General features: G+C 37.0%; 1 protein-coding gene across 3 annotated transcripts in view; it reads right to left on the bottom strand.

Annotated features, from left to right (window-relative positions):
- The window catches only part of ldb2a (LIM domain binding 2a), an 83271-nt gene that overhangs the window by 50024 nt on the left and 16224 nt on the right, over positions 1 to 17023 (bottom strand). For all 3 annotated transcript variants that reach the window (XM_083560650.1, XM_083560652.1, XM_083560651.1), the window contains exon 2: positions 10813 to 10915. In XM_083560650.1, coding sequence (XP_083416776.1) covers positions 10813 to 10915 — 103 coding nt within the window. The remainder of the gene's footprint in view (positions 1 to 10812; positions 10916 to 17023) is intronic.

Below are 17023 nucleotides of genomic sequence, written 5' to 3'. Positions count from 1 at the left end.
TCTTGCTTTTTATGCCTTTGTGTCAGCAGTGGTGTCTTCCTGGGTCTCCTACTATAGCGTCCCTTTTTTACTCAGATGGTGACGTATAGGGCGAGCCATTCGAACAATCCTTTATTGCAATTTTTCATTAATTTAGCTTTTCCGTCCACATCCAGGGAGGTTGATATCTTGATGATATTGCGCACACTGGACACAGGAACATTAAGATCTCTGGAGACGGACTTGAAGCCTTGAGATTGTCCATGTTTTTCCACAATATTTTCTTTTAAATCCACACACATCTCAACACTTCTTTCTTTTCTCCATCTTCAGTGTGACACACAACACAAAGGTTGAGTCAACGTTTCTCCATTTTAACTGGTTCCAAGTAAGATTACTATGTTGCCCACACCTGTTACTTGCCACAGGTGTGTCTAAATACAAATTACAGGATCATCACATGCTTGAAAAGCAAATATTTCTGACAATTTTGACAAGGTGCCGATAATTGTGTGCAGTCCATTTCTGAGTTCTGTGTGAAATCTTATCAAATTTGACTTTTCTTCTCTTTTTTTTTTTGTGTGTGTGTTATTGTAGTGCAAACAAAAACAATAAGTACATGATCATCAAAACATTTGCAATTGGAACAATTTTCTGAGAAAAGTGACAGAATTGCAAGGGTGCCGATATTTTTGGCCATGACTGCATACGGAGGAACAGATTGAAGCGGTAAGAAAGACAGGCAGAGAGAGTGGTGTGCAGATGGATAACCAGACTAAAAAGCAGAAAGAAAGAGAGAAAGAGCATGCTCTCAAATCTTAGGGTAATCATTCAATCAAAAGACTGACCCTCATCTCCAAACAAAAAAAAAAAAAAAAAAAGAGAGCAAAATGGAATAAACGAATAAAGTACAGACTCAGTAATCACACAGAAACCTGCTGCTGAGCAAAGAGCTAAATTATCTAACTAATGGCCCAAATATCCTTTAATGAAAAATATCAGGAAAAGGTATAAAAATTTGAAAATATGAATCCCAAAAGAAGAAGAGAAATAATTTTTCGGTGTCATGTTAGCCTTAAACCTTATTTATTGCTCTATTGTTCCCAGCGATCATAAGTTTGATTAATAATGATGATTCATTGACATGTCTGAGAGTCAGGAGAACAGAAATGGCACTTTTGTCTGGGTGAGAGGGAAGCCATTACTTTCTTTAATGTCAATCACAGAGATATAAGCCAATCGCTGACATCTGTGAGTTTGCGTATGTGGAAGACGGAAGACAGCACTCTCAATCTCGTAGTGTGTTTCGCTTCTCAATTAACTTCATCCGATTGGTAGCTGTGTATCAGAGGGCAGAGGGTGAAAATTTGTAAATGACCAAATGGGTGCGGAAATATGGAAAAACTATACTATATGGACAAAAGTCTTTCCCAAATTGTTACCGCAAAGTTGAAGGCACATAATTGGATTGGAAGACGCCTTTGGATGCTGTAGTATTGAACTAGGTGACAGAAAACCTGTTCCAGCATGACAATGCGCCTGTGCACAAAGCCAGCTCCATGAAGATATGCTTTTTATGGGTTGGAGTGAAAGATTTAATGCTATAGAGCTTTGACCTCAACCCTACTGAACACCTTAGATGAGCAGAAATTTCTACAAGGACCATCCAAAATCTAGTGGAACATCTGGAGGTTTTGTAAAAGCAAATTATGTGTATTATTAAACACTTATGTGTGGAATGTGATGCTCAAAAACCACATATCGTACCTATGACCAGGTGTCAGCAAACTTTTGGCAATATACTGTATGTTGTGCCAGGACATATCATGTTCAAATAAATGACTAACTACCTGCCTGGTGATAGAGAATGAGAAAACAAAGGAGGATAAAGAAAAAATAGGGAAGGTTAGTACTATAGAAAGAGAAAGAATTGGATTGGAAGAATGAGAGAGAGAGAGAGAAAAAAAAAATATGAGAGAAAAGAAAACAGAAAAACACAGAAAAAGACCGACATGGATTATTAAAGGTTGGGAAAGAGAGAGAGCAGGGAAAGAGAGAGAGCAGGATAAGAGAGAGATGGAGAGAGAGGCAGGGAGAAAAGGGTCATTAGAGACAGGGAGGAAGTGATCATTAGAGGGTAAGAGAGAGAACCACAGAGACTGAGTGAGTGAGAGAGGAGAGAGTGAGATAAAAGGGGGTGAGGAATAAGAGATAGAGGGAGTGCATACACAGAGACAGAGGACAAACAGGTGAGTATGACACAGTGAGAAAGAGAAAAAAGACAGGTGGAAAGGACATGGTGCAAGGGATGAAAGACATACGGTGAGGAAAAGCAGAGACGAAAAGAAAAAAACAGAAGGAGAGACAGATGAAAAGGATTCTTGGTCAAGGAAGAGAGACAGATTAAGGGGACATTGGGTCAGAAAAAATAAAAATAAGGGGGACACAGTGTCGGAGAATAGTGAAAGGAAGATTACACTAGGTCAAGGAGGAGACAGATGCAGACATCCATATCAAGTTTTAATATTAGCAAAATGCATGTACATGCACACACACACACACACACACACACACACACACACACACACACACACACACACACACACTGCATGATTTGTCAACAAAGCTAATTCCATACATGCTTCGGCCTAGTGTAGAGAGGCGTGTCCATAATTAATTATGCATGAGGTGGGCATGGCTGTGGTTTATTATGCACAGGATGGGCGTGTCCTGCATCCATTATTAATAAGATGGCTGCATGGAGCGTGTTGACTTTCTGGAAGCTTCTTGGCACACTGGCCTTCATTGCCCATCATTTTTTAATGACTCCATATTTACCACCCGTACACACACACACACACACACACACACACACACACACAAATTATTATTATTATTATTTTTTTTGTATATCTTACATTACATTCAAATGTATCTTAATAATAAATAATAAAGTCCAATCACAAGTTCTATTGGAATCCAAAGCTTTCTTTCTCTATCTCTTCTCACACACACACACACACACACACACACACACACACACACACACACACACACACACACACACACACACACACACACACACACACACACTATTCGACACCCAGGGTTTTGAGAGATGAGGGAAAGTGAGATTGGAAGGAGAAAAAAGAAGAATATGAGAAAAGCAGGAAACACAGAAACAGGTCCATTTTATCATCCATTCCCACAGCTGTTCTTTCTTCCTGTTGTCTGCCTCCAGCCCTACACACACACACACACACACACACACACACACACACACACACACACACACACACACACACACACACACACACTCACTCACTCACACACACACTCACACACACAATATGGTTTTGTATTGAGACTGGTCCTGTCACTTATGTGAGAGCAGAGCAGGATTGCAGCTGAGACAGAACTCCTCGCCCTGTCAATCATCTCTCTATCACTTTCTGTCACTGTCAATACACTTACACAAACCCCAAAACCTGCTACATAAACAAGGCGTGAACATTTCACAGTAATATGTGGTAATATATATATATATATATATATACACATTAGGGATGTTAAGATTCATCAATTTGCATTGGTGCAATAAAAGTTACCGAATGTGATGCATCGATTTAAAAAAGTGTGCCTCAGATACAGGTTGCCATTTGTATCACGATGCATCGTTTTTAACATATGTGCATCGGTAAAGAACTATTTATATATATAATTATTTGTAGATGCACCATACAGATTAACATGGCAGAGGTAGAGCTGTAACTTCCTGGAAACACAACAGGAAATGAACATCTTGTTTTATTTGATCTTTTTTCTTTTTTTTTTTTACCTTTTTTTTTGCACTACGCGTGTTTTTGAAAGCGCCATGTGTTAGGAATCAGAAGGCAGTTAAGTGAATTAATAATTTGCCGTTTGTCTGGACCAAAGGAAGAACTATCTGTAACATATTAAATTGCATGGCATCATATATTTTTTCACTGCATCGAATATGTACATTTAAAATATTTCTCTTAAAGGGCAAAATGCATACAGTATATCAACATTTAGGAATTTTCTCCAGAATGTTCTTGCTACTTGCTAGCAACTCTTCCGTGACCCGGTCTGGTGGTTGAAGACTTCTGATCTGAAGTAATTCAAATTCAAAAACTGTTACTAATGAATACACCATTAATAACCTTGCTTTAACCTTGTCTTAGTTTGTGTTTTTCATAAATCTGGTTGACAAACATCAATGCTAATAGCAGAACGGTGTAATTAACACATCAAGTACATGCAGATCATAGAGTTTTCCTCTATTCTTTTTTTTTCAATCACTCGACAACACGAAAAAGAACTTATTTACTCGTTCCTATGACGATGCAAATTTAAACAATACAACTTCCTGTTCAACAAATACTTCATGTTGGGGCATACATGTTGTTTGCAATGAAAAAAGGAAAGGAGCTTTTAAAGATGAGATGGTTAATGGATTCACAGTAGTGATGGGTCATGAGCGATTCGTTCATTTTGAACGAGTCTTTAATGTGACTCAGAAGTCTCAAAAGATGAATCTTTTATTTTTTACTGGATGCGCATGAGCAAAGCATCGCAGGATCTCTGTAAGTTATTTACAGAAAACAGTACTGAGTAGATTTCATCTCGACTTTTATAGTCCAAGTCGTTCGTTCTTCTATCACGTGACTCCCATTGATGCTATGCAGTGCATTACACAGGAAACACAATTGAGTAGTTTATCTCATAAGTCCTCTGGTCCGAGACATTCGTTCTTTCGTCAGGTGACTCCCATAGACCCTGCACAATTTATTTTAATATTTACAGTATTGGAACTGTAGTCCAAGATCGTGTATGTAGACATGTTGGGGGATATGTTTATTAAAAATGTACCGTTTTTTTTTTTTTTTTTATATATATGATGGAATGAAATGAACTAAACAACTGAAAAAAATATTAGTTCAGTTTGATGAACAAGATTGAAAGAATCAAGTCACTGAAATGATCTGATCTTTCCATCACTAATTCACAAGCTAAGGCAACATGGATACAAAGTGTAGTGTTTTAAGATGAAGCACAAAAAATGAAATCTGAAGTGAATTTTCAGAAAGTGCACCAAACGTCTTGCGTCGGCGCTAAGTATATGTTTGTGATTGTAAAATCTATTCGACACATATAGCATACAAACTCGTCCTGGTTGCACCGAGTGGCAGAGACGCATTAAAACTGGTATATATCGATTCTGATCTGCTACTCCTGTAAGCTAACGGTTAGCGGATTAGCGAAGATATCGCTCTCCGATACCCAGTATGAGTTTTGGATCAGTGCATCCTCATGATCAGAGTATTTCACATTTCCTGTAGTCTCCACCGTTAGTCTTTTATCTGCTGGAGGTTTAACACGAGACTGTTGCAGTGGCGTTACATCATGCGAGCAAACTTCCATCCCATCATCCCCCAAACAAGGTAAAGATACGATTTAAACCCCTCCAATGGTAATGAGCTCGTATCAAGGGCAAACACGCTGCAGGGGGAATTCGCGTTCTTGCCCAAGACTCTGCATGTTGCACTGTAACACTGACTCTGACTTACAGAGATATAAGACTATACGTGTGTCATATACAGATTAATTCAATTGCCTGCAATTATGAATGACGTCTTGAGTGTGGAGGAAGAGAAAATGACCACTGATAGGGAGAGAAAGGAAGTATGGGTAGCAAAGGAGGACACAAATTGGTGGGGAGGGGGGATGGGCAGCTCTGAGAGAAATGGCCAGAGGGGAGGAGACAAAATAACGTAGGGGTAGGAAAAGAAAACAGAATGATTGGAGATGAGAGAGAGAGAGAGAGAGAGAGAGAGAGAGAGAGAGAGAGAGAGAGAGAGAGAGAGAGAGAGAGAGAGAGAGAGAGAGAAGAATGGTGGAAATAATTTTTTTTTTAATTGAAAGGACTCTTTACTAAGATAGCAATTTTGGAAACACAAAATAAAAAAGTTCACAAAAATGAAACAATATGCGCTATCAAGCATTAGAATCGTTTTATTATTATTATTTTTATTCAAAATAGCTACTTGTGTGTTACATATTTGTAACGCACAATAAACAGACTAAGAACCACTCCGTGTGTCTGTACAAGCAGTTGGTGTTAATTCCCAATGCCGTTTTTTTTTTTTTTTTTTTACATATTTTTTTTTTCCACTAATCAGTCAAATTCATCTTGTGCTACGGCCCATTTATTAAAATTTCCCTATAACCATAATAGTTAAACGACAAACACAAATCTTCCGGTTAGCTTAGCAAGGTCATTAGGAAATGTTTATAAAAGTGGTCTCTCTGTTTGCAACTGTACCTCTGTGCTACTCTCATTTCGATTGTCTACAAATCATTCATTTTCTTAAAGCGAATGCATTTTTGAATGGTTTGACCGTCCCAGCTAATCAGTAACAAGTATTCATACTGGCAAATGGTATAACAGTTAATAACATTCTGTACATAAGATAGCCTTCACTTCTTCTAGGAAATCAAAATAAATAATCGATTTGAGCAAAAATGCTGATTTGTTATTAGATTTATAATTATAAGATAGATTTATATAATAATAATAATTAAAAAAATAGTTAATTGAAATAATTCATTATAAATGTTTCAAATATGTTTAATTTATATTAATTTGTAATCTGAAGCAGTCTTTGGCAAAATAACTTACTTCGGGATTAATTAAGTTCTATCTTATCTTATCTTATCTTATCTTCTCATTATGAACAGATAGTTAATTAGATAGATAGCAATAATACCTTATTGAGGTATTGCTGAGTGAAGTGACAAACAAATGAAGCTAAAATTCTCCATTTTCTTGCTAGTATACGTCAGTGGCAGACTGAATAACAAACGAAGGACCAAACGTGGTTGATGTTTTCGAGGGCACAGTAGTTTACAGCTCCTATAATATAAAGTAAATATAATTAAATAAGTGAATGTAAGTGTATGATATAACTAAATATGTTAATTAATCGGATGAAATTATAGAGTGACAACTATGATGTTTCATTCCTTAATATATATTTATAAAAATGTAATGTCTATAGGTGTAATACATATATCTATATATACATCGCTCTGCATTTAAATATTTATTCTTTGGTAACAGCGCACCCCCCAAGCTATTTATTCCTTAAATATGACATAATGAATTAAAAAAATACTATTAGAAAATGTTCAGACTTTTTTTTATTAAGGGCTACTGATGGCTTACATTTCCTTGACAATGAAACAGGAATTTATATATTCGCAAAATAGCAGACTGCTGTCTGTAATGTCATACACACACACACACACACACACACACACACACACACACACACAAACACACACAGAGAAAGAGAAACGGAAATAGAAGAGGTTAAATGAGAGAGTGAGAGAGAGTGAGTGAGAGAGAGAGAGAAAGCATGCCAGGAAAGATGAGTCATAGCTCAACTGAGATGTGGTCCAGCTTTCGGCCCAAACCTCGTTTCCCATCATGCACCACATCCACATCCATATATCACAAACCTGCAGCGGATGAGAAAAATTCATCTCCATCCACCCAGTTCCTATATCGAGGGTCCTATAGAATCTTTTCTTTTTTTCCCTCCTCGAAAAAACTTTTTGGGAAAATGTTTTTGAAGTAATTTTCGAAATAAAGGTGTAGCTTCTTTCAAAAAAAAAAAAAAAATAGGGATGCGTCAATAAAATGCAAATAAATGAATAAAGCTGAAAGTAGCACTTTGATTCATTCACGCTGTTACTGAAGCCTACAGCTCAGAGAGAGAAAAAAAGAAGTGTGAGTGTGTTTTAATGAGCAGCGAGTGCACGAGTCCCTGCTTGTGCTTTGTGACGCATGCCTTAGTCTTTGATGGGTTTCATTCCCTTTAACACACAATAAGCTTTTTAAAGTCTCGAAACGGAAACAAGACCACTGTGTGTGTGTGTGTGTGTGTGTGTGTGTGTGTGTGTGTGTGTGTGTGTGTGTGTGTGTGTGTGCGTGTGGACACACAAATCATCAAGTGAGCAAACTGGGCTATTCGTATCGAGGGCTAATTAATGTAAATTATTTTACTCTGCAAAATTATATATATAAGGTGTGACTGGATTTCTCACAAATATATTAAAAAATATAAAATATATTATATATATAAAAATAATTTAAATTCAGATGATCACACATTGTTTCAAACATCTAATACACACTATGTAGTACTCATTCTATTTTTATGCACATTTTTTCTCAACTCAACTTTTCTCAACTTTATAACACACTGAGAGGAAAGCGCTCTCCCCCCTCTGCCACATACATAGACTTTTGACCAATTGACCAAAACTGGTTAATGATTTTAGATGAGGCCACATTAAAAAAGTATATATATATATATATATATATATATATATATATATATATATATATATATATATATATATAATGTATTTCACTTTGCTCTAGTATGAGAGTAATATATTACATGTGTACAGGTAGTTACGATGGTTCGACTTTTCGATCTTACGATGATTGTAGCGTTAGGACAAAATTTTACAAATAATTGAAGTTTTGTGCGGCAGGCAAACAGAGCGGCGTATATTTGGTACAATATGTTGGGAGGCTGCCAGTATCTAAGCATCTCCTGCCTTGTGAGATTCCTTACACTTGCCAACGTTCAAAAAAGTTTGGATGTCTCAATATCATAATAACATTTTGTGTATTGCAAAGTACAATTTTCACAAATTTTCTCTCTCCTTATTACTGGCGCACTGATTAGTCTCATTAGCCAAAGCTGTGCTTCGTCTGGCTCCGCCCTCCACTCATGATCATCTACACACCGATAGCTACATACATATATGCAGTAAAGTTTATACATTACGGGAGTGAAAATTGCTCTGTTTGACTAAATTATGTACTGTCAAGTTATATTAGTAACAAATTACAGTTCACTACCCCATACTGAACAATTCTTTGAGACTCCTGGGTAGGCTAGGCCATGTCTTGACTTTTTGATATTTTCATTTAGTCATCGGAACGCATCTCTATCGTAAGTCAGGGACTACATGTTCTGTATATATTCAAATGATAACAGTTGCTTTAAAATGCAGATGATCACAAATTGTCTTAAATGTCTTAATCATACTATGTTCTCATAATACACTGGGAGGAAAGTGCTGCCTGCCCTCTTCCACATACATGAACACCAGAGGCCTATCATTGGCTAGTGTGATTGACAGGTGAAAGAGAATAATATTAAAGGAGCATGGACAATTTTTAAAACCCAACTATAGCTACCATAGCTTTCGGAGATTGGAGATTTAACCCCTCAATCAAGAGTGTTTTTTTAAACATTTTGGTAATAAACATATACCCATTTTTCAGAAACATCTAAAAAGGAAATTGACCTTCATAGCCGACACAGTAAACTATAGATGTGCATTCACGTATTTGAAGCAAACCACAGTAGATTGCCAATACCCAGTTCATCCTAAACATCTGTCTCTTAAAGCAAAGCTGAAGAAAGAAAACAGTTGCTTAACTGCACTTTAAACTTGCGTAATAAACATGTAGTGTATTGCTGAATAAATCAGCAGCACAAAGAATGGAGGGGGGGAAGGGAAGGGGCTGGAGGCGGCAAACCAATCAGGGTTTGAGTCGCTTTCTCCTTTCAACAAGCAAACCGTTCTGCACGAATAAGCAAAGGCCCAGGACTCGGCGAGGACAGACAGCACTGCTCAAATCATCAGAGAGAGAGAGAGAGAGAGAGAGAGAGAGAGAGAGGGAGAGAGAGAGAGAGAGAGAGAAACAGAAAATAAGCCCTGCATTTGGGATAAAACCACAAAAAGATCCACTGAGGTGCCACAGAGCTTTGGGACAAACAATGCATTTATTCATAGTTTACTCATCCGGCTTATCAACACCGAAGCCTGACATGTGGAGCTGGAGCTACTTGGACCATTAGGAATATACATGGTGGTCCAAACACTCACGTCCATAACCAAGAACCCAAAATACACTTTATGGACACAAGTATTGGGACACCAAACTTTTCCATCTATATGTGTTTCTTCATAAATTGTTACAAGGGTTTACAAAAAAATAAAATCAGATGCTTATCCTGTAATGACATGATTTCTACAAATATTTTATCAGTAAAACTAGATCCCTTTCATGTAGTTACAAGAGCACTGCCGATAACAGTGTCAATTTGAATAAGATATTTATATAAAATTAAATAAATATATACACCCTTCAGTTTTAACACACTTCAGTGTGCACTAGTTCACTGTCCTGTTTGTACTTATTGTATTGTGATGCACATCTTCGTGCTGGTAATTGCTGCACAATTTGCATAATGCAGTACGTCACAATTTTTTAATTTGCACACGGAAGTCAAATGTCGCAGCGAATAAGTGGAACGATATGTTGGGACGCTGCCAGAATGTACGCATCTCCCGCCTTGTGATTCTGTAAAAAAACTTTTACTTTTTCTGTGTTTATGGGGTTTCAAAGCCCAGTTTTAGCCGAATTTGTTTAAAATAAACACAAATTACAGTATACTCCCCCATCACCATTCTTTAAGACTCCTGGGTAAGCTAGGACATATCTCGACTTAGAATATCTTCAAGTTACAATGTGGTCATCGAAACGCATCTCCATTCTTAATCATCTGCACAGAGCCGCCTTAAGTGTTGCACCATGGTCCTGCCTTAATACTTGGTTTCACAGTACATAAAACACGAGGTCTATTAAATTGTCTCGTAATCAAGGAATTGTGCAGCAGGTGATTAGTGTTTTTATAATCTGAACCGTTTTTCCCTTACTGTATCTCTTTGGTCCATCCTCGAGGCAGAAGGAAAGGGTCAGCGTGGCGTCCTCCTCAAAGAACTCGGTAGCGAACGCGTCCCACCACAGATTGTCGCTCTCCTGAGAGGGAAAACGCAGTTAATTAACGAGAGCTAATTACCCCGGCATGACCTACTCTTTAACAACAAACGCTTACAGAAAAGAAAGCAAATGAAAAAAAAAGAAAAAGAGCAGTCAGGCCTCAGTCAAGAGGATTTCAAATGCTTTGATAAAGCTTTTATGAATGAACTAATTAGTCCCAGGGGTGGATGAAGAGAACTACCCACATCAGTGAGATATAAGAAATATAAGATACATCTGTTAATGGATTTTAAAACACATTTTTTAAACGTTGTAGAATAAATTGGGAAAAAATTTCACGTGGTTGGTGTGAATATGGTTTTGGATTTCCGAGGGAAAAAACAAGGGTATGCTTTTTTCATTCACAATTGAAAAATTATCGTCATTTTATTCTGTATCAGTTATACGAGGTCAAAGTCTAACAGCACTGTCTGTGTGCATGAATAGCCAAAATACAAGCCAAAATTATAGACTATGTCGACCCTTTAACTACAAACTGATCTATCAGAAAGGTCTGTCTGGAATCAACACACTAACTACTGACATATTCTAGTGCACAAGATTAGGTTTTATTTAGATCCCGTTCCCTCACTCCAGCTGTAATCATCTGGCCCATGTTCACATCAGTTCCCTAACCTGTTCTGACTGACAGGCATCTGATTCCATCTGACATTGTTTTGACGGCTCTTGCAGGATCACAAGCACTGCCAGATGTCAACTATTAGTGCTGCTGACTTCGTGCATCATCACGCCCCGATGAAGCTGATCTATGTTAAGCTGAGATCTCTATGACCCCGAGCTCCAGGAAACAAGACGAGTGGCTCATCTGCTGCTGATTAAAATGGAGAATCAGTTCTCAAGAACATAACTGAAGAGCAACCAGACCTGAAGAACATGACAAAAAAAAAAAAAGGAAAACGCTACATAGAGAATGCTGAACAAGAACATTGACTGGAGAACATGACCGCAAAATGAGACAATCTGAAGAACATGACTAAGCAAGAATAAATGCTCAAGAGTGAACAATGGCAAAATTACTTTTGGAGAACATGACCTAACTAGAAGATGGCTGGGAAGCAGGTCTACAAACAACATGAATGAACGAAAATCAGGACAGGAGAACATTGATAAAAAATCCAAGGTTTAAAAAAGATCACTGAACTGGAGCTAAAACAGATCAGACAACCTGGCTAAAAGAAAAATATGTTCTTAGGAAAGATATCAAAACCAACAAGGTCTAAAAAACACAGTTAAACATGGCAAACCTTTTAAAATCCTACCAAGAACAAAAATGTTTAATACATGAAAGACAAGGATTTGGTCTGGTCAGAAGGACATAGTTGATCAAGAATAAACTCTGGACAGCAAAAGCAACGGTTAGAAATTAAAACTAGAACAGGTTAAACAAGAACTAGGTCTAAACTACAAGGCTAAAGTACTATAAGTCCTTGAGAAGAAATTATGTAAAACCCTGTTTGTGTTCATAGCGAAACAAGAACTAGAGATCATGAGAAAGCCTGGAAAACATGACTGAGAAAGAATAAGAACTTCAGAACATGGAAGAAATACAAGGCCTGGAGATCATGAATGAGCATGTGTTAGAAGAAGAGGACATGGCAGAAGAAGAACAAAACCTGGAGAACATGTCAAAGAAAGATACATCTCTGGAGAACATGACAGAAGAAGAATAAGAACTTGATAGACAAAAAGTCTGATGGTCATAACTAATCAAGAATCAAGAAAAATAGAAAACCCAATGAAAGAAGAATAAGACTTGGAGAACATGGCTGAACATAAATACGTCCTGGAGAACAGTGCAGAAAAAGATATAGACGGTAGGGAAATCATGACAGAAAAACAAGGTGTAAATAAATTGTGAACAATTGGTGGAGATGGCACCTCATGACATAGAGAAGAACACAAGACTTACAGAACATGGCTTTATTTTAATGAGGTCTGGGATTACAAAATAATTTGTATTTTGGTGGTAAAGAAATGGAGAAGAGCAAGGTCTGGAGAGCATGACAAAATAAGGACAAGAGCAAAGAATGAAATTAGAAGAATGAATATATATACATATATATTCATTCATTGTCTCCCGCTTATCCGTAATTCGGGTCGCGGGGCCAGCAGTCTAAGCAGACTTCGACTGCTGCCCAATCCTCACAGCACCGTCCCTTATGGTCCCTCCTGCAGGTGGTGAGCCCACGGAAGGGCGGCCCCACGTCACTCCGACGTCACGGACCTTGATATTTCCCTCGCTAGGGACCCCCGGAGCATAGAGGGTTAAGGGCCTTGCTCAAGGGCCCAAGAGTGGCAGCTTGGCGATACCGGGGCTTGAACCCCAGACCTTCTGATCGGCAACCCAGCGCCTTAACCGCTGGAGCCACCACTCCCCTATATATACATATATATATATATATATATATACATATATATATATATATATATATATATACATATATATATATATATATATACATATATATATATATATATATATATATATATATATATATATATATATATATATATATATATATATATATATATATATATATATACCAGAACCAGCTTTGAAGAACATGACTGATCAAGAACCAGAACATGGCCTGATCCAGAATAAGGTTGTAAAATGTTGCTGAGGAAGAACACAGCTTTTTTTATGGAGTCTGCTGAGGAATGAAAGTCACCTTTAGCGCATTTTACTTACAGCACACATGCACGTATAGTATCCACTCACATATACACAAAAAGGTCACACACATGCACATCTGTCTGATGCCAACTCAGAAGACAAGCAGCTGTGTCTGTTATCTGCTAATTCCTTTATTCTGCGCGTGTGAATATTGTGTAAAAGTGTGTCATACTGATATATGACTTGAAGTGTGTGTACATATAAGAGGTTGTGGATAGTGGATATTACCGATACTGATAGTTAGGTTGGATCGCACTTGCAGATAACTGATTAATCAACAGATTTTAAAATTAATAATGGATAAAAAAAAAACTAACAAACACTCCATATAAAATAATACTTTATTTTATATTAACTTTATTACAAAAATAAAAATACAATACTGACGAATGAAAATGTGGTGAATGAAATAATATAAATATATTAATTAATTTATTAAATAGGAAAAAAAAATAAGACGATTTTAAACTAAAACAAAAAGTAACACTCCCAATAAATAAAAACAGTTACATCCAATATTAATAAAAAAGGCACTTCAAATAAACAGCACTTGGCATCAGTGATTTGCCTCCAGAGGCCACTCTTAAACTGTATCACGCAACCCGGAAAAACTATCGGTATGTATTTTTGCAGAGAGCCAATAGTTTCAGCAATCAACTATCAATGCGGATTATTTAACAAAACCGATAAATCGGTCGACCTCTGCTACATATGGTTCTATGTGTATAATTAAAGGACTAGCAATGAGCTTCATTATATCATAATAATGATTCTCAAAAACATTTAATTAATACACAAAAAAAAGGTAAATTATTTTTTAACTGCTAATATATTTTATTACAAAAAATGTTGTAAGCCATCAGCTTGTATTTTTTTATTCTAAAAATAAATCACAATATTTACGATATAGCTTAGTTTATCAGAGTATCGATATAATATGATCATACTGTCTGACATCATTTGGAATGGCATATCAGATCTGATGTCATAACAAATCTCTCTGTTTTGTTCTCTATAACACTCTCTCTCTCTCTATCAAGAACTGGCACAGATTCTATTCAACTCGCACTCTCTCAGTCTGTCTGCTGAATGATTTCTGAGACTCAGTCCTTTCCAAACTCTGAAAGGAAACATCTCGCAGCCAGTCATGCAGCGCACCTTCTTCCCCAAAACTCCTCATACGTCAAACTGTCTGAAAAAAAAGCTTTGGAATCTGTATCTTGATCCCACCGGATTGCACTGAGTTTGCAAGCTCAGCTCTTTCCGAACTTCCTCCGATCAGGCTCGACTTCCAGTCTGCCCCATTAGCTGAGGTTAATACATTTATAATACGGTTATACTTTGATTATTAATGATGATGCTGTTCTGTGTTTGGCATGGAGCTACGAGTGCGTTTGCTTAGTGGGAAACCTGATATCGGCCGAACAGGAGTATACATTTTCAAGTTTTTTCATGTCTCAGCATGGATGTCCTCATCACTTACTTGAAACATGAATTGACTTTCTTAATAGCACAATCTTCAATTTGCCCGTTTAAGGAAAACCTTAAGTGTAAGTGCCCCAGTCTCAGTTCCAAATAGAGCTTTTTTTAATTATATATAGTTTACTTTTTTGAACTCAAGTCTATGTTGAACCACAGACCGCAGAAATAAAAACAAAACAGTTTTGTGTCAAGATTGCTTCCCAAATTTCACTTACAGATGCCTAGCAACCTGTGCACTTAAAACCACATCTTCCTACCAAATAAACATTTTTGACCAAATTAAATTTTTACTTTGTCTATCAGAAACATCCACATCAGTCTCATCACCTGCGGTAAAATCACAAACCTTAACATCGTCTCAATTGATCTTAAAGGAGAAATAATTGGAGATATAACTGGATTTGGACTGTAATTAATATCAACAATCTGCTATAATGGCTCAGGACTGTGGTTAGTTCGAACAGTTTTGTATTTAAGCATCCAACACTGAACAGTACACTTCTACATGATGAAAATGTAATGAATGGACATTCTGCGATGAGGATGGGATTCCTTTTGCGTCTGGTTCCTCCCAAGGTTTCCTCCTCATGTCATCTCAAGCGTTTTTCTTTGCCACTGTTGCCACTCAGATACAAACTTTTAGGCACTAAATGTATACATTAAGACTTTATAACCTTTGTCTCTCTATAAAGCTGCTTTGGGATGATCTCCACTGTTAATTGTATTGAATTAAAATTAATTGAAATAATCACAGATTCCTGATTTCTCAGTTTCATCATCATCATCATCATCATCATCATAATACAGTAAACATACTTTGTACAGATGACAGAGGATAAAGTGTAAAAAGGTTTGAAACGTTTGCTGCGGACATTTATCACAAAACACTGAGTTAATTCCATTTCCTTATGGAGTCTAAGTATCTAAAAATCTGATCATATTGCTAAAATCTAGAAAGGTTTCTGTCATGCCTGGATCATATGATCTTTACAAGCCATCCTAAGGTCAGTAAGTAGACCAAACAAAAATTTCCATGATGTTTTGAATCCAATACATTTATATTTTCTTAAGCCTGAGGTATGAAGGCTTGTTATAGACAAAATACTCAAACAAATACTGTTTTGTCTCGGTTTGTCTCTGAGCTAGCTATCACTACAAGAGTTTCATCCCACTCATTATTGTTCAGTCTCTCCCATACGGATCCAGGAATATCAGACACAAAGACACAAGGATGTGCATGAAAGATATCCAAAGTTTAATGCTAGAGAGAATGCATACTGTATATCGACCTCTATGATGACTATAAGAACCTTGAGTTACATATCAGTACATGACAAACAAATAATTGATAGTCATACTGTATTTCAAACGTATACATTTTTCATGAAGAAAATACTGAAAGAATAACATTCTTCCCAATACATTTATAATTTTTTCAGCCTGAAGTGTGAAGGTTTGTTATAAACGAAATACTTGAACAAAAACACCATTGTCTTTGCTGTTTAAATTCTGTCAGTGACCTCTGACAGGTTGTACATAAAAACGGTCCCTCAAACAAGCCTCATCAGACTCTCACTCTCATCAATTTATAAGACTTCACCTCATAGGAAACACCAATAATGAAAAAGTTCACAAGATTAAAATATAGTTCACAGTTCCTTCATATGAAAATCCCACTCACACTCTTGAGTTCTTAAAAAGATTTTAGGGTTACATGACAAAAACACCCCAAAACCCCTAAACAAAACCTCTCAGCTTTTCTTTGTATGCGTAAACCTGTGAAAAAAACCAAAGAAATCCCTCGTCTACCTATATACCTTACAGCGTCGTGTGAATTGCGGTGCTTTTGATGTGGCCTGACAGCTCAATATCGCTTTGGAGCTCCATTGACGTGAGCACTTGAGCTGTGCCACTTCAGCCCGGCGATG

The sequence above is a fragment of the Silurus aristotelis genome, assembly GCF_946808225.1.
Source record: "Silurus aristotelis genome assembly, chromosome: 14".
Taxonomy (NCBI): domain Eukaryota; kingdom Metazoa; phylum Chordata; class Actinopteri; order Siluriformes; family Siluridae; genus Silurus; species Silurus aristotelis.
Note: the sequence above shows the minus strand (reverse complement) of the source record. Positions and strands in the feature narration are given on the sequence as shown.